This window comes from Miscanthus floridulus, chromosome 5 (genome assembly GCF_019320115.1).
Source record: "Miscanthus floridulus cultivar M001 chromosome 5, ASM1932011v1, whole genome shotgun sequence".
In the NCBI taxonomy this organism is placed as follows: Eukaryota; Viridiplantae; Streptophyta; class Magnoliopsida; order Poales; family Poaceae; genus Miscanthus; species Miscanthus floridulus.
Genome location: NC_089584.1, coordinates 31,841,944 through 31,860,428, shown reverse-complemented (window position 1 = coordinate 31,860,428; position 18,485 = coordinate 31,841,944). Strand labels below are relative to the sequence as shown.

The 18,485-nt window shown below is 43.9% G+C and overlaps 3 protein-coding genes across 7 annotated transcripts; 1 reads left to right on the top strand and 2 right to left on the bottom strand.

The window, feature by feature from the left end:
* Positions 1-302: 302 nt before the first annotated feature.
* LOC136449775 (mediator of RNA polymerase II transcription subunit 27-like) lies at positions 303-8,508 on the bottom strand. The gene is made up of 7 exons (XM_066449965.1): positions 8,145-8,508; positions 6,209-6,370; positions 1,480-1,933; positions 1,184-1,243; positions 892-960; positions 652-695; positions 303-560 (listed from the first exon to the last, which is right to left on the bottom strand). Exons 1-7 carry the CDS (start codon positions 8,471-8,473, stop codon positions 419-421), a joined length of 1,260 nt encoding a protein of 419 aa, XP_066306062.1. The 5' UTR covers positions 8,474-8,508; the 3' UTR covers positions 303-418.
* Positions 8,509-8,742: 234 nt separating this feature from the next.
* LOC136449774 (pentatricopeptide repeat-containing protein At5g57250, mitochondrial-like) lies at positions 8,743-18,284 on the top strand. 5 transcript variants are annotated; one of them, XM_066449960.1, is made up of 6 exons: positions 8,743-12,135; positions 12,537-12,731; positions 12,812-12,893; positions 13,004-13,110; positions 17,237-17,355; positions 17,519-18,284. In XM_066449960.1, exon 1 carries the CDS (start codon positions 8,781-8,783, stop codon positions 12,060-12,062), a length of 3,282 nt encoding a protein of 1,093 aa, XP_066306057.1. In that variant the 5' UTR covers positions 8,743-8,780; the 3' UTR covers positions 12,063-12,135; positions 12,537-12,731; positions 12,812-12,893; positions 13,004-13,110; positions 17,237-17,355; positions 17,519-18,284. The 5 variants fall into 5 exon arrangements, with proteins under 5 accessions (XP_066306057.1, XP_066306061.1, XP_066306058.1 ...); XM_066449964.1 differs by lacking the exons at positions 17,237-17,355; positions 17,519-18,284 and adding an exon at positions 15,999-16,128 and having other exon boundaries at positions 12,850-12,893; XM_066449961.1 differs by lacking the exons at positions 17,237-17,355; positions 17,519-18,284 and adding an exon at positions 15,999-16,128 and having other exon boundaries at positions 12,823-12,893.
* On the bottom strand, positions 14,238-16,378 carry LOC136449776 (peroxidase 72-like). Its single transcript, XM_066449966.1, has 4 exons — positions 16,063-16,378; positions 15,210-15,401; positions 14,935-15,100; positions 14,238-14,830 (listed from the first exon to the last, which is right to left on the bottom strand). The coding sequence occupies exons 1-4, from the start codon at positions 16,288-16,290 to the stop codon at positions 14,412-14,414; spliced, it is 1,005 nt and encodes a 334-aa protein (XP_066306063.1). The 5' UTR covers positions 16,291-16,378; the 3' UTR covers positions 14,238-14,411.
* Positions 18,285-18,485: the final 201 nt, after the last annotated feature.

Here is an 18,485-nt window from a genome sequence, read left to right as displayed (position 1 = left end):
CAAGATATAATTATTTAAACCCCTCTAATTTAATCTGCAAATTACAGACCCAACATTGGAGCTAGAGCTATAGCAAACATGCCCAAAAGCTAAGTGAAATCAGATAGCAGAATTATAAGAATCTAGGTGGACCGATTGTATAACCTGTACAAGAATCTGGGTTGTTTGGACCAGCTCTGGATTTTTTTAAAATTTGAATTAATCTGTAGGTTAATCTGGGCAAGAGCGTAGAAGATCAACTACCTAAGCAATCAGTAACGTTTCTGTACGTAAGTCACCTGATGGGTAGCACACATTCCGGAAAAAGAACACTGTTTTACATAGAAAGACTGTTGTACACGTACTTTGTCAGTGACAATGTCAGAAACATCCTGTGCTATCTAAATAGTCTGGGGTCCAATATTAGAAGTCTAATCAGCTAGCCATCATAGGAAGAACATCCAATGTGATAGGCCTCTTGAAGATCTGGTCCAACATTAGAAGTCTGGTGATAGGGGCGGTGGACGGGAGGCAATAGCAAAGCCAAGGACTTGTCCATCATCAGAAGCCGTCCGCATTTGCTGCACGCATATTAATCCAAGAATTGCTTATTAGACCAGCAGAAATGCAAATAATGCTATGGGAATGGAGTTTGACATCTAGGAGTAGTACCTGCAAACCTTTGTAAACAGAGTCTGATAGCTGGCAATCCAACGCTGCAAGACAATAAAATGTTTTTAGTAACAGAAAATTGTCTGAAATGACAAACAACAAAAGTGTAGAACTATGATAGCATCGATCAAAGCTTTTGCAATGATTTCCCCCATAAAAAAAATCTCAATGACTAGTTCGAGGAAAAATCTCAATGACTGGATTACTAATGTGAAGGAACTGGAAATTCTTGCAACGTACCAAAAGCAGAGAAAGTGCTTTACTCGGCTCCACACTGATGAAGTACTGCAAGGCCTTGTCAGCATGCTCCTTCATAATCAAAACATTCTATTAATCTCACCCACCTTTTTGCTTCTAGGGCTTGTTTGCTTTAAGGCCTGCCAGACAGCAATCTCCACCCTAGGCTCACAAAATCCAATGCCTGGGAATGCATGGAGAGCCAGGCAAATCTGGCTAGGTTCAAAGCAAACAGGCTCCTAGTGCCTCTTATGAGAACAAAATTTAAAATAAAAATATAAAAACACACACTTGCCTTTACATGCTTAAACACATGATGCACCGACGTGCCTCTTGCATGAAGATAGCTTCCTCCCTAGCAAAATATTCACATAATGTGTCAAAAAGGATATCTACCAAATTTATCAACTGGGCGACTGAGTTTGCTCATTAAGAGTATCATAGAAACATGCTACAACAATGAAGTGATCTTGGTACGTAAGAAACTAATAATCAGACATACTGTGAAACATCAGCGCATGGCTGCATAGCTGCTCATGCAATGTTCACAACTGAGGTGGACAGAGTCAACATTTAGAAAAAAGTCATTACCTCAGTGGGAGAGAAGAATGCCACTGCATCAGGATCAGTAGATCCAGCAGGATGCAATGACACTACAGCTCTAAATATTGAAGGAACCAGCAATTCAATTACTGCAACTTGGTCTATGGGAGTTGTCAGAACACCAGATCTCGATTTGCCCATATTTTGCAGGTTCAGCTCTTTAGATGGACCCACAAAGTCATCATCCATCAGAGATGCTAATGATGAAGCTCTTTTTGACCAATCCAGATGCCAGTATGTGAATATTTTCATGTTAGGTACTTCATTTTCTAAATTTTTCAGTATTTCAGATAAAGATTTTTCCTCTAGATCTCCGTTGCTGGCAATCAACTTTGGCTTTTTGGTGACACCAGGTTCACCATCATGGAGATGGCTAAGGACTTCGTCTTCTAGATGAGGAAAGAATCTTCTTTTCTGGTCAGTGAAGGCCTTGAGAGCTAACCTGAAAACAACATGGGTAAGCTCAAAATCGTAAAAAAAATTGAGCGTATCTTAAATGAATAATGCAAAACTACAGAATCATTTCTCCAGTTTTCTGCCAAGTCTCCAAGATAGTAGGAGATGATTGGGTGGCATCCAAAATCGCCACACACACCACCGCTATTCATCACAGTGGCAATTTTTTACTTTTTCGCCTTTTTTTGAAAGTTTCTCACAAATAGACCCCTGGAGGAAAGATTTCAGAATCTGGACCCTTAGCTCGGCGCCATCGATGCTGGCGCCGAGCTAACACGTCTCGGCGCCAACGTCCCTGGCGCCGAGCTCTTGGGCTCGATGCTGACGTGGCGCCAGCTCGGCGCCGTAGACGCTGGCACCGAGCTTGGCGCCAGGATGTATGGCGCCGTGTGTGGGGTGAGCGCGTCGCTGCCTGTGCCTGCGTGCACGCGTTGCACGGCTCGCCCAGCACGGCACCATGTGCTAGCTACACAGTACTGCTAGCAGAGACTTGGATAGCAGTAGACACAGCAAAGTCGTCGGGCACATGGCCTGCTATATATATAGTATGGTGCTATATGAAGTGCCGTGGCCGTATGCACAGCTGTGCTGCCCGGTGCCCCGTGCGTGGTGCCTGAGGGACATGTGGACACACTGGGTGCCAAGCGCGGAGCCGAGACGTGATGCCTGAGGTGACGTGTACGTGCGGCGTGCGGCCATGCTCTGTGCTGCGCCCACGTGCTCTGCCCGTCCCGTCTGCGCTCTGAACGGATAACGTTAAAAGAAGAGAAGGTTTGGATAAGAACAAACAACAGTGAATGAGTTAAATATTTTTATGTGAGACACCATAGAGTTTTCCATCTTTTGACAAACAACAGATCCTACGTGCCAGAAACAATTAAAATGGTAAATTTGATTTGTAATCACATAAATGTTTTTAAACTATATGTTAGCAAATTAATCTGCCACACATTACTATTCTGTTTTAGTCCTATCTTGCTAATCACGGCTGCTCTCCGTGCTTGTTTATTCCTGTCTTGCTCCCGCCATGGAACAATCACATGTCTATTAATTATATTAAATTGTTACTATTTTCCTTTACTCCTTGCAAAAAAAACTTTACACATATATTTATTTGTTAATTAAAATTTGATGTTGTAATGACAAATATTTTAATAATAAAACAGGTATTCATCTCTTTTAATCATACCTCATGTTTTTTTTTTGTTCCAAACAGGCCCACAGAAGAACCAAACATGATGTAAGAGCGAGGAGGAGATGGCCGGGGAGCATGCAAAGCACGGTGGGTGGTACGTGTGACTGACGTTCATGGGTACATATAGGCCGGATGGATGGAGGGACAGCGACGCCGAATTGAAGCAGCCACAGTGCCTTTACATAGAGGAGCAGGCCTGAGCTAGCCGGCCTAGGTGCATGCGTGGTAGCGGCGAGCGCGAGGGCGCAAGTGAATGCGCCAACAACCCAACAAAGAGGAGGTTGGAGAATTGAAGTGCCACATTGAATTGAACAGATTTGCGTGCTTATTGCAATGAACAAACGATTGCGTGATTATTGCGTCTCCTAGAAAATGTATACAAAATTACTGCTACTACGTACATTCCAATGAACAAACGATTTGCGTGCTAGTAGTAGTGGCCACACGCACTGACGCACATTGCATGTGGAGCCTACGTGTTTCGTAGCTGACATTCTTACAACACATGGCAAAGTCAGGGTGCTAAGCTCGGCGCCAGCGTCTACGGCGCCGAGCTGGCGCCACGTCAGCGTCGAGCCCAAGAGCTCGGCGCCAGCATCGATGGCGCCGAGCGAAGGGTCCAGATTCTGAAATCTTTCCTCCAGGGGTCTATTTGTAAGAAACTTTCAAAAAAAGGGCTAAAAAGTAAAAAATTCGGCGTCACAGCCAGTAGGGATGGCTGGAGGCCATGATTGTGATAGGAGGACCACCCAGATAGGACACCAGTTCCACAAAACCCTCTAAAAGACACCATTGGGGGGTGTGTATGTGCGTGCGTGCGTGTGTGTGTGTTGGGTAGAGGGGTGGCAGTGGTCACTGCCTCACTGGGGTGTTAATTGATTAATTGTTTTCATTTGGTTGATGGAATCAAAATTAAACAAAAAGTGATAGTTGAGAGACGTAACCTGTAATTTTTCCTTATCCCAAAATGGAATAACCATAAATGGTGTATAATTTCTAGATACTTTTAGTTTGCTATACAAAAGTGAACAGGAACACACTTGTGCTGAATTCTTGTCCTCTCCCTATAGACTGGTGGGTGATTGCAAGCACCACAAAGTACTAACATCCAAACATGCTTCAACAACAACAACAACAAAGCCTTTAATTCCCAAACAAGTTGGGGTAGGCTAGAGTTGAAACCCAACAGAAGCAATCAAGGTTCAGGCACGTGAATAGCTGTCTTCCAAGCACTCCTATCTAAGGCTAAGTCTTTGGGTATATTCCATCCTTTCAAGTCTCCTTTTATTGCCTCTACCCAAGTCAACTTCGGTCTTCCTCTGCCTCTCTTCACGTTACTATCCTGATTTAGGATTCCACTACGCACCGGTGCATCTGGAGGTCTCCGTTGCACATGTCCAAACCATCTCAACCGGTGTTGGACAAGCTTTTCTTCAATTGGCGCTACCCCTAATCTCTCACGTATATCATCGTTCCGAACTCGATCCCTTCTTGTATAACCGCAAATCCAACGCAACATACGCATTTCCGCGACACTTAGCTGTTGAATATGTCGTCTTTTCGTAGGCCAACATTCTGCACCATACAACATAGCAGGTCTAATCGTCGTCCTATAAAACTTGCCTTTTAGCTTCTGTGGTACCCTTTTGTCACATAGGACACCAGACGCTTGCCGCCACTTCATCCACCCTGCTTTGATTCTATGGCTAACATCTTCATCAATATCCCCGTCCCTCTGTAGCATTGATCCTAAATATCGAAAGGTATCCTTCCTAGGCACTACTTGACCTTCCAAACTAACATCTTCCTCCTCCCGAGTAGTAGTGCCGAAATCACATCTCATATACTCAGTTTTAGTTCTACTAAGTCTAAAACCTTTGGACTCCAAAGTCTCCCGCCATAACTCCAGTTTCTGATTCACTCCTGTCTGGCTTTCATCAACTAGCACTACATCGTCCGCGAAAAGCATACACCAAGGGATGTCCCCTTGTATGTCCCTTGTGACCTCATCCATCACTAAAGCAAACAAATAAGGGCTCAAAGCTGACCCTTGATGTAGTCCTATCCTAATCGGGAAGTCATCCGTGTCTCCATCACTTGTTCGAACTCTAGTCACAACATTGCTGTACATGTCCTTAATGAGCCCGACGTACTTCGTTGGGACTTTATGTTTGTCCAAAGCCCACCACATAACATTCCTTGGTATTTTATCATAAGCCTTCTCCAAGTCAATAAAAACCATGTGTAGGTCCTTCTTCTTCTCCCTATACCGCTCCATAACTTGTCTTATTAAGAAAATGGCTTCCATGGTTGACCTTCCGGGCATGAAACCAAATTGGTTCATAGAGACCCGCGTTATTGCTCTCAAGCGATGCTCGATAACTCTCTCCCATAGCTTCATAGTATGGCTCATCAACTTAATTCCCCGGTAATTTGTACAACTTTGAATATCCCCTTTATTCTTGTAGATCGGTACCAATATACTTCTCCTCCACTCATCAGGCATCTTGTTCGATCGAAAAATATGGTTGAACAGCTTGGTTAACCATACTACAGCTATGTCCCCGAGGCATCTCCACACCTCGATTGGGATACCATCCGGTCAGGTGCCATTCTAAGTCAGGTGCATTTGAAAAAGGATGAATTCTGTTCAGCACAGTAATTAAAAATGACCCCGATTGAAAAGACAAAAGTAGTGGTTTTAGATGAATGAGGAAGACAAATTCTTGCAGATGGAGCGAAAATTCTCAATTAGAGAAAGCAAGGTTCAAAACAAAAACACAAATGAGAAAAGGGAGGAACAGGCCATAGATTTTCTCATAAAATTCAGCCAGGAAAGCACTTATGCACTTGCAAGTCATAGTGATGTCCAGAACTGAATATGACTGTGATTGCACAAATTCAGCTGTCACAAAGAATTACCATGAAATAAACATTACGAAACCGCATTCTGTTAACATAGGCTAGTGAAAATGTCACAAAGAAAAGTAAGTTCATAGGGAGAAGCACATTATTTGGAGTATTAACTAAACAAGACAACACAATATACCAAGTAATGAATTTTACCTAGTCCTGTCCACAGCAGATGCACCAGCCTGACCTGCCAGTTGACGCTTCCAAGCATAAGCTACAACAGCACCATCTGGACAAACGAGTGGCATGTGCAATCCCCATGAATTGCCTCGAGCTTTAAGGGCCCCATTAAGGACTCCAGACTCCTCTAATTGCCTTCCTAACATTAAAACAAGGAATTATTCACAGATGAAAAAGAATGGCTAAAAGGAAGACAAGATATTTGTTAGTCTACATCTACACTAAAAAAACCTGAGAAAGTTTGAGAATTCAAATGCTTAGCCTGATTAATGATAATAAAGAAATAGTTCCATTCTACATGAAGGTTTTAAAAACGAAAACTAAGTTCTACACATGCATAAAATCTACAAATAGAGTAGTGAAAAATTAAAAGTGAGAGTATAATAAAACTGCAAAGCTACAATTTATCCATGGACCAAAAAGTGAAAAATGATGCCATTCAGCATCTTAATTCTGAAGCTACTTCCTCTGATCACAACTAACATCCATCTAGGTTTTTCCTAAGACATTTTTTAGCTTTTACTAGCAATATTTACAAAATATAATTATATTATATGAAAAGGGTTATATACGCAAACGAACCACTAGCTGAGTTGGTTAGGTGGTGCTAGTAACACTCCTCAAGTCCTGGGTTGGACTCTTCGTGGGAGCAAATTTTAGGCTGGGTTAAAAAAAATCCCATCGTTTATCGCAAGTCAAACCACAGGTCTAAGGCCCGGCCCCGGTCATGGTCGTTCTCACATGGACTACGGTGCCGCCGTGTATGGGTGGGCTAGGGGTTCGGGGGTTTTCTCGATCTGCGTGAGGTCTTCTTAATACAATGCCCAGGGGCTGTCTTAACACCCCCCTCCCCCCCCCCCCCCCCCCCCCCCCCCCCGTGCGCGCGCAGGTCGAGTTTTTTTAAAGGGCTATATACTACGAAAGTATTTTCATAATAAATCTGGTAATGTCAATCTTGTGAAGTGCATATACATATATAAAAATATTATATTGATGGTCACAGTTAAAAATATTGACTTAGAACAAACCTAGATGGATCTATATATACAATCTGAGGAAGTAGTTTACTAGGAGAATAATGGCAAAAAAGGCAACTTATGCGTTTCTAATGTTGTGCTCAACTGAATTCAATATGGCTGAAGATTTCTTCATGGCTTCAAAATATCCTGAGTCATGGTTAGTATGGTGTACTAGCCTAGCCATAACTAGTAAGTTCTTCCCCCCCCCAAGAAAAAACCCTAGTAAGTCCAGTTTTTTTTTTTCCCAAAACTTAAGTTGCTGGAATATTTCATCAGCTTTATAGACTTCAAAGTTCTGTAGTTCTGTTGACATGTAACATGAGTTCCAGAAATGCAAAATAGAACCAAGTTCACCCATCTTGGCAAAATATATTTTGCAAAAGATATTCATCCAACAAGTCCAAATTACAGGTACACACTCAACACGACAGCATGTGTAAATAGAACCACTGATGTCCAATCTTCACAGTACCTCAACAGTTGAAAGCCTAAGTAATGTATAAGACAACAGTAAGCCCCAAGACTAAGAACAACCACAAAGTGGTCCAAGTTCCGACATAACACTAGTAAAGTCGGCATAACTGAAAAAAACTATGAAATATTTTAGTGTGTGAGTGACCAACCCAAGACCTAAAGCAAAGCAATTCCGAACTACAGTTACCAATTTCCTGAATATCTGTTAGACAATATCAGATGTGCTACGTTGAATCTCTCATCAGCAGAAGAAGTGTTAGTGTTCTTTTCAGTAAAATTTTACATTTACCTGCAGTCAGTAAAACGCACCCGAGTTTTCTGTATAGAAAGCCAGGTGAACTGTACCTAATCTCCCGGATCGAGAGGGAAGGGAGAACAGAGGTGTTAGGGCAGGAGGAGATGCTGGGGGCTGGTACCTGCCGAGGGCGCGGAGGTCCTGGAAGTGGAGGCGCATGGCGGCCTCCTCCTTGACGATAACGCGCTCCATCCTGTCGACGTGCTGGTGCACACTGTACGGGGGAGCGCCGCCGGCGACGAAGAGGGCCTCGAGGAGGCGGTCCGCGCCGAGCCGGATGTCCGCGATGAGCCGGCCCGCACGGCCCAGCCGCTCCATCGCCTGAGCCACCTGCTTCGGCGGCGCGTCCCCGCCCGCCGGATCCTGCGGGTGAGCCACCGTCGGCGCCACCGCCGACGCCGACGGCGCCACCGCAAGTGCCGACGCGTGCGCCTGAGGCTGCTGCATCATGATTCCTGGGCCTCCGAATGCCAGAGCTGCGGGAGTGTTGCCGGCCGGCCCCGTAGTAATTAAAGTAGTAGGCCGTATAGGCCCATGATCGACGCCGATTTGTTTTTGTTGGGCTGACCTCGGCCCCCTAAATAAATAATCCAAACCGTCAAAAATAGAATAAACTCCTTTCAGAAAGGAATTCACTCCCCTTCGCGCACAGCACACTCAGCATTTCAGCTTCCACTCAAAAAAAAAAAAAAAAAACTCAGCATTTCAGCACCGGCGTTTCGAAAGTTCCACACCCCCGCCCGGCCGGCCTGCGGCCATGTCCCTCCCCGGCGGCAACGGCGAGCCCCCTCCCCCTCCACCGCCGTTCCCCTCACTCATCAAGCTCGGCCGCGCGGTCACCGCGCGACACGTTGACCGCCTCCTGACAGTGCTCCTCCGCCGCCGCAGGCACCGCCTCCTCGCCGCGCTCGCCTCCCAGGCGTTTGCCAACGCCATCGCCCCTACTCCGCGCACGCACCTCCTTGCCGCCTCCGCCCTGCTCGACTCCGCGCGGCCGCGGGACGCCGCACAGCGCCTCGCGCTTGCCTCCCGCACCGCCAGTCGCCGTCTCTGGGATGCACTGCTCCGCCGGGCCTGCGCCGGGGGCGGCGACCCGCGCCACGCACTGGAGCTACTCTCCGCTGCCATCGAAGACCACGGCATGGTGCTGTCGCCTTCCACGTACTGCGAGATGGTGGTGTTGCTGTGTGCCCACGGGGAGGTGGATTGCGCGCTTAGGGTGTTCGACTTAATGACCAGGAGGGGGTGTCAGGTAGAGGATCGCGTTTGCAGCTCGATCGTTTCTGGGTTCTCCAGAACTGGGAAGGCCGGAGCAGGGCTGGATTTCTATGAGAAGGTGAAGAAGGTGAAGAGTCAGTTCAGGGGATTTGATCCGGGCCTTGTGACACTGACATCAGTTGTCCATGCTCTTGGGTTGGAGGGGAGAACTGGTGAGATGGCGGAGCTTATGCGGGAGATGGAGTGTAAAGGCATGAATGCTGATGCTGTGTTTTACGGCAGCATGGTTCATGGATACATGAGTCGTGGGTTCTTGATGGAAGGTCTTCGGGAGCATCGATCCATGCTAGAGAAGGGAATCGAAGCCGATATGATTAACTATACTACTGTTATTGATGGACTCTGCAGAGAAGGTAGCGTGGAGAAAGTAATGGGGTTCTTGGATGAGATGGAGCGAGTGGATGCTAAGCCAAATTTGATTACTTATACATCACTGGTTGGTGGCTTCTGTAAGAGAGACAGGTTGGAAGATGCTTTCTCTATCGTGAGGAAACTGGAACAAACAGGCGTGGTGGTGGACGAGTATGTATATTCGATTTTGATTGACAGTTTGTGCAAAATGGAAGATTTAGACAGGGCTTTCTCGTTGCTCACGGAGATGGAGAATAAGGGAATAAAGGCTAGCATCATAACATACAACGCGATAATAAATGGTCTGTGTAAAGCTGGTCACACTGAAAAGGCTCTTGAAATTTCTGAAGGTGTTGCTGCTGATAATTTCACATATAGCACACTGTTACATGTTTACATCAAAAGAGGTGACATAACCGGTGTTATGGCAATAAAGGATAGGCTTGAAGGTAGTGGTATTTCTATGGATGTTGTCACATGCAATGTTCTTATCAAAGCATTGTTTATGATTAACAAGGTGAATGATGCCTGGAGCTTGTTTCATAAAATGCCTGAGATGGGCTTAAGACCTAATACTATCACCTACCATACAATCATAGACAAACTGTGTAAAGCTGAGGAAGTTGACAAGGCACTGGAGTTGTTTGATGAATACAGGAAAGATTCAGGATTCTCCACTGCAGTTGTTCATGAGTGCCTGATTAAAGCACTGTGTAATGGAGGAAAAGTTGACATGGCTGACCAAATATTTTATGATCTTGTTCAGAAAAAAATAAGGCTCAATTTCTTTAACTGCAGGAAGTTGATTCATGCACACTTCAAAAGACACGGTGAACATGGTGTGCTGGATTTCATTTGTAAGGTTGGTGAATTAGATATTGACTTATTTTCATCTGTTTGTAATTATGCTTCTGCTTTCTTAAGCAACAGAAATTGTTGGCAAGCAGCAATGGATGCTTACAAGTTACTCAGAGTGCAAGCCATTGCTGTAACTAGTAAAACATGCTACAAGCTGCTCAAGAGCTTATACCGAAATGGAAGTGAAGAGGTCATACAGCCATTGCTATGTGATTTCATTAAAATTCATGGCCTTCTTGATCCGACAATGATAAATATGATGTCTTGTTATCTCAGCAAAAAATGTGTTAGCAAAGCTATTTGGTTTTCTAATTACATGGACAAAGGCAGTGTTCCTGTCAGTGTTCTGAGAGGAGCTGTCTTTGCCCTAAAGAAGCAAGGTGAACTTCTAGATGCATGTAACTTTTTGAAGGTAGCTGAACAAAGTGGGTTTTCAGTAGATCTAGCCATGTACTCCATAGTGGTGGATGGCCTTTGTAAGGGTGGGTATCTTGGAAAAGCACTGGACCTTTGTGAAAGCATGAAAAAAGAGGGATTTCATCCGAACATTATCATTCATAACTCAGTTCTCAATGGTTTGTGTCATCAAGGATGCCTTACTGAAGCTTTCAGGCTCTTTGACTACATAGAAAACAGCAAGATGCTTCCAACGATAATCACCTATACCATTCTTATAGGTGCTTTGTGCAGAGAAGGTTTGTTGGATGATGCGGATCAGTTATTCCAAAAAATGTCCACCAAGGGTATCAAACCTACTACCCGTGTTTACAACTTGCTGATAAGTGGTTATTGTAACTTTGGATTAACTGAAAAGGCCCTTGAACTTATGTCTCATTTGGAGGAAATCTTTCTTTTGCCAGATTGTTTTACACTTGGTGCAATTATCAATGGACTCTGTCTGAAAGGTGAGACTGAAGCTGCATTAGGCTTCTTTAATGAATACTGTCATAGGGATATGGAACCTGATTTCGTTGGTTTCATGAGCCTTGTCAAAGGACTCTATGCAAAAGGAAGGATGGAAGAATCCAGGGGCATCTTGAGGGAGATGTTTCAGTGCAAAGAAGTCGTGGAGTTAATAAACAGTGTTGGAGATAAGATTGAAGCGGAGCCTCTTGTTGATCTCCTATCTTCTGCATGTGATCAAGGGAGGATTGATGAGGTTGTAACTATCCTAGATGAAGTGGGACTCATGCTTTTATCCTCTTCAAATTCTGTCAGCTATGATGCGCTTGCCCACCTCAAGAAGGTACAGAAACCTGAGGATGCTTATGATTCCATGACAAATTCAGGACAAGCAAGTCCAGTCGCTTATGATATTTCTAGCAATAGTCTCCTTAGGATTTCTGATGGCATAGTTCAACCCATGATAGATGGAGATGATAGTTTATCAAAACTGAGTGGTGACACTGATATTGACTACCAAAATTTGCTTGGAAAGTCTTTCAATGATGATTTCGAGTCATACTATGCTGCTATTGCTTCACTTTGCTCGAAAGGGGAGGTTCTTAAGGCCAACAAGGCAGTGGAAGCAATGATTCAGAATTGTGGTTAAATTTGGTGACCTGTCCAACTTGTTAGGGAAACCTTTCTTGCTGCAGTATCAACATCTGCAAACATGTTAACTCGTAAGTACATGTTTTTTTTTTTTTTTTTTTTTTTTTTATACAGTTGAGACTTGATGAAGGGCGGGCCTGGTGCAAGCGGTAGAGTCTTACCGCCTGTGACCGGAAGGTCCCGGGTTCGAGTCGCGGTCTCCTCGCATTGCACATGCGAGGGTAAGGCTTGCCACTGACACCCTTCCCCAGACCCCGCACAGAGCGGGAGCTCTCTGCACTGGGTACGCCCAGTTGAGACTTGATGTCACAGCATTGGGGTTCACAAAAGTTGTAATTACCTTTTTTTTGCATTTTAGCCTGTCTTGTTTAGAAAAACAAAACTGTGCTTTGGGTTCATCACACAACCATCACACGATCTCATGCACTCTTTATTATAACTTTTTTGTCTCTTCTTTTTCTTCCTGAAACAGACGCCATATCAAAACAGATCCCACTTTCCACAGGAGTTGATACAGCGTCTTCTGGTTGACCCATGGCACCCACCCATATGGTTGTGAATATTTGATCTTCAATATGGTTTAAGGTTCTGAAAGTCCTTGAGGTTGAGGATACATGTTGTTAGATTCAACCAGTTTACACCCCAGCTGATATCCTTTGTCTTTTAGGTATGTTTTCTGCTGGATGAGTTCCAGTGATTTCTTTTTGTTTTCAATCTTCCCTGCATTGACTGACCATATTCTTCTAGACATTTACCAGGCCTCTGGTGTAAATGTTGAACTGTAGGACATGAGGAAAAGAGAAAACCAATACAGCAGCGGGTTCTGCAAGTAAATAGCTTCTTTAACTCGTACTTTATTACTTATTTTCTCACTATTAGCCCCATTTCCATGTGTAATTGCTTTCTGGATCCTTGAACTGTATTTATCTTCCATTTCAGATGCTTGTTCTTTAAATACATGAAAGCAGAAGCTGTGCTATGATTTTGCTCATATCTCTGTTCAAGAATCTGAATAACACCAACAGATATGAGGCTGACACAACCAGGTACCTTCTAGTGTTGCATGTGAAATAGCATCCATTGATATTGATGTTGTTATGCCATTTGAATGCTTGCATGGGAACCCTAAAGATTTCTATTAGGCATGGCAACCTGACTACATAGGTCGCATGAATGTATCTTTGGACCTTTCGTATGATGATTGAAGTTTTTCCTTTACAAACCACTTCTCTGATTCCATGTGTTGGTACTAGATTTGTGCATATGAATTAAGAAAGTAGATCAAATGACCTTGGTGCCCTTCGTGTATCATGTATTGAAAAGATGACACATTCATTTGTGAGAGTGGTAGCATTTATTAAGTAGGGGCAAGGACGGAAGAAAAGGGTAAAGATGCATGGAACGACCTACATTTGGAGAAAAGTTGAAAAGTCTAAAGAGACCAAAATTTGGAATCTGGGGGAGTAACTTTTGTCCATACTTGATTCCAATATGGTAGGAGAGCTAGGGTTAAGGGGGAGCGAGATTGCTGACCAGGGACCTCTGCCCACTGCCGAGCAAGAAGAAGAATTTTCCTTCTTAATTCCTGCTTAATTCAATCAATAACACGCCTGGTATTACATAGCCTGGCCTTAGTACACGATCTACTAACGAACCAATCAGCAAACTAACATTCTTATTCTTATGTAACCAACCTGATCTGATAATTAATAATTAACAAACTAATGCAAGTAGATGGGTTATCCTTGAACCCTGGATGCCAAGCTAGCAACACCATGCCTGCGTCCATAACACTTCATCCCGCCTTGATAAGCAGCTTGCTCTCAGCAAGAGGCAGCAACTTACCAGTGTGGCAACAAGAGGCGTGGTGCGACAGAACCAAAGGCATTGATCTCGACGTCATCTCAGGATAAGCTCAAGATCTTGTTAACGATTTGTTAGCTATTTCCCAGCAGATTAGTTGATTTGTTACCTCATTTTGTTAGGCCTCTAGATTTGGACAATTGTTATCATTTGGTTTTAAGCAAGACAATAGGAAGTTGTTGCATCTTCCACTTGGCCACTCACACCTTTCATCTCTCACCATGTTACACAGCACAGCGCCGCCGCAACGCTGTTATTGAGTTGTGATTTTGGTCTTTGGAGTCAAAACATGACAAGTCAAGTAAGCATATCTATGGCAACCAAAGAATGAACTCATCTTATATTGAGTTATTAATAGATACATTTTACAATGTGTTTAAATAAAACACAAAAGATCGAACATATGATAAAATCACAGCCATGCTTACTTATTTAAACAAAACACGCCACCAACATCACGTACAATTCAGCACATAAAGTGACCTCAGTGGCCGTTGTTGAGCTTCCTGCAGTTCTTCCTGATCTCACCTTGTGACCCTGTCAGTGGTGAGATGCTGCCCATATTCACCATTGACTGCGCAAAGTGCTGGAAGAAGAGATTGACATCAGCAGCATATGCCTTCACGAGGGCCGCTGTCTCAGCACTCTTAGTTAACAGAACCTCATCAGAGCTTAGAAGGCCCTTTCTGGCCAGGAGGTTCTTGTAGTAAAAATTGTCAAACTTGGCTGGGGTAACAAAGTCCAAGGGGAAAAGGTTATTGTCACCACCAGAGCGGGGACACCCCTGCCTCAGCTGCGCGGCGTAGGATACATCCAGAGTGCTGTCAGCCATGCCATTGCCTGTCTGGTTGTACAGCCTTTGCCGGAAACTAGTGCACCGAGACATACCTATGGTGTGACCACCTGTATATGCACATGATATTGTATCCATTTTGTGTAATATGAGTGTGCGTTAAGTTGGTCAATAACGAAGGACAGATGATACTAAGAAATACACGAAAAGTCACCTGAGAGGGCAACAACATCAACAACATTGAGGCCCTGGCGCTTGAACTTGGTGATGATAGTGGGGAGTGTGTTGTTGGGGGCTGGGATGTCATTGTTGGAGCCCTGGATGCTTGCGCCGAGCGAGTCCCTCCGGCCAAGTGGCACGTCCCAGTATGGGCCACCAACCTGCAGGTTAGAGTTCAGAAAAATCTAACTTTGCCAAAGCTATCGCTATATATACAAATATCATGTCTCTTCCTTAAGGTTGGACAGGGTTGTTGATAGTGGAACGTACCAGGGCAGTGGAATCACGAGCCGCGAGGGCAAGAATGTCGGCACAGGAGACAGTGCCTGGGCAGGCAGCCTCTAGAGCAGCCTTAATCTGGTCGACCACCTCAAACCCTCTGAGGGAGTTCCTGTTCGGGTTGGACCCTTTCTCACTAACTATGCTGCTGCTGTTGTCCAACAGCACCGAAGCATCGCAGCCCTACACATGTAACAATGTTATAAAAGATTGGTAATTACTAGCCACATGGAATAGTTTAGAGATTAGGCACATGCTACAGAGTAGTGGTGACAGTAGATTCATCGGGCACATGCATTGAGTAAGAGATGACAAACGTTGCACAGAGAGCTTCAATCATTGTGCACTAGAGTTAAGTAAACATCTTCTCGTGTGGCTCACAAAAAAAAGACTATCTTATATAGCACTCAAAAAAGGAGAACAATAGAGTTAATCAATCATAGTACTGGCTCGATCATGTCACCAGGACATAAAGTAGTGCTGGCATGGGCAATGGTAGGCTTTCTCATCAATCAATAGTAATTAAAGAAGTTAGCCAAAATAATATAGATTCTCCCATGCTAACTTTTCTAATACTTAGGCACGCATGTTGCACAAGCGCATTTCAAGTTATTGGTTTATACAGCCAAAGCTAGTAATGAATTCATCCATTTACCTTTGCTTTTCATGTTTGTTGGCAACACCTTTATATGGATTACTCATAATCTTATTGTACCAACATATAGTTAAAAGACTTGAAGTACAAAACTTGTATCGCTAACTTGTTATAGTGTACTGCAGTATCAAGTGTCATAGCTGTGTCGGAGCATGTAACAAAGAACATAACAGAGGAAGCAGAGTTTACCTTGACAAAGCAGTCATGGAAATGCATTCTGACCAAGGATGCCGCCATCCTGGTCTCCTTGGCCACAGCCTGTGCCACAATGGACTGCACAATCTCTTTTGCCTTGGGGCACGAATGGTCATAGAACTGTGGGAACAAGCCACCCCATGGGTGGCCAAGGACGACACTGGGAAGGAGGAGGGGAGAAACAAGGCAGAGCAAGACGAGAGAACCCATGGAAGTTGCCATGTGAGTAACCTTTGCTGTACTAGTTATAAGAGAAGAGAGTGTTGCTACTTGCTTGTTTCTCTTCTTCTCTTGTGGATGGTTTCATAAGATGGGCATATGGTGGTATATATAGCTGCAGGAAGTGGCTGTAGTGCATGTAAGGAAAAGGAGGGTTGGTTTGGAGCAGGGGACGGTGGGATCAGATGCAGCAGGCAGCTGGGTTGTTAGGGTGATGCGTATAGAATAAGCGAGCTTAGCTAGACACTGTGGCAACTGCTATAGTAATTCCATCAAGTTACAATTCAGCTCTAAGTAACGTTCTTAGTTGCTGTTTGGTGCTTCAGTTTTAGCTCAAAGTGACAGAGATTAAAATTTTGGTCCTAGACAAGCATATGTGGAGTGAAAACAACTCTGCCACTTATTAAACAACAAGCATTGCTGCTGTTTTCCCAAAGGACTGGAATAGTGCGAAAGAGGGAAACTGAAATGAGGAGTCTATGATTAATTGATGATTATGCTGCTCATATGTGCATATGCATTATGCAACTCGTCCTTTGAACAAAACTACCTAAACAGTACAACAAAATGCAATTTTATTGTGAATAATTGCATTATGTAACAGCATCATATCCTGGATCTGGAGTCTTCCAGGAATGGACTTAAACTACCTCAATAGGACAGGTGTAGCAGGTAGATCAGTCATTGTTCTAACTTTATCCTAGTTGTATCAAGTTCGGGCTAGGCCCACCCATAACAAGTACTAATAGTAATATATTTGTCCAACCATATTTAACCTTACACAGCACATGACAATATAGCATACACTGTATGAACTCAGGTAACCAAAGTACAAAAAGCTTAGCTAAAAGTGAGATTTTGCTTCTGAAATAATCCAACTACTTTTCTCATACTTAAGTGTCGTTACAGGTCGTTTGGTATTTTTATTGATGAAGACTACATGTGGCAGGATTATCTGGAGGGAGGGTTCTTTTATCGAACATGGATTCGTATCCCTGTCTTTGGGGACAAAAGTATATATGATGCTACAGCAGCGCGCCTTTTTTTGCACAAGCTTCATATCAATAGGTAACGTCTAAGATTTATGGGTCATCTCGTGGTTTCACACCTTAAAATTAGGGTCCTTTGGCTATATCAGTGCATTGATCAATACGAAAGTCCGGATGATTCATCAAACGGCTGGAGCGCGTGCCTGCCTAACATGACTGGCTTCTGCTGCTGTCCAATGCAGGAAACCGACTAGCCGGTTCCGCAGCCAACACACATGCATCCGATCAGGTCAAGCGCGACGTGTGATGTCCCAACGGTCCAACGCCTAGTATACGGCACGTGATGATTCGTGTTAGGTGCTTGCATGGCCTACATTCGTATCACGAGCTGGTTCCTCGAAGGAGCGTTTTGGAAAGCTTCCACACGTACTGACACTGGTACCGGTAGGAGCTGCTTATTTGTTCATTTGCACACCACATATCAGTGGCCGTTTCTTGAAGGAAACATCAGCGTTCGGTTGGTACTGTCAAATATTTCAAATAAACAAAAAAGGTTCATGCTGAGAATAAGCGGCCTGTTCGGGAGGCCGTAAATGATCGTGGATTATTTACTGCTGGCTGGTTTGGTGTGAGAGAAAAACACTGTTGCTGGCTGAAAATTTACGATCGTTTACGAGCAAGCGAACATGCTAAAGGAAATAATTGGAAATGTGAAATTATTTATACAATGTCATATCATAACACAGTTAAAAGAGGAGGAAACAACACTACAACAGAGAGAATTCATGGAGGAAGTTAGCTAGTGGTGTACAACGGTGATTTATCTATGTATATTTTTGCTAGACAAATATACCTCTGTATTGCGATGTTTGTCCACTCTACACACCTAGGCTAGGAGGCACAAATGTTTAGCGAATTTTTACGTGATTGGATCATTAGTATTGTATTCATTAGAGTCACCACCTAGTAGGTACATGAACAGGAAAAACATTTGTGAAATGGGGCAGGTACTGAGCATACTGATAGCTTACTATATATTTCCATCAAACATTATTGGTTCCTGCATTATTCCATCATGTTCTTTCATAGGTAAAAACGCAAAAACTATACAATATAGCCCTTGCAACCAACAAGAGCCCCACATGCCTCGAAAGAGAAATCAAACTTTGGCATCCCTACTGCTCTCACCTGGGGGAGACAAAAAGCGAC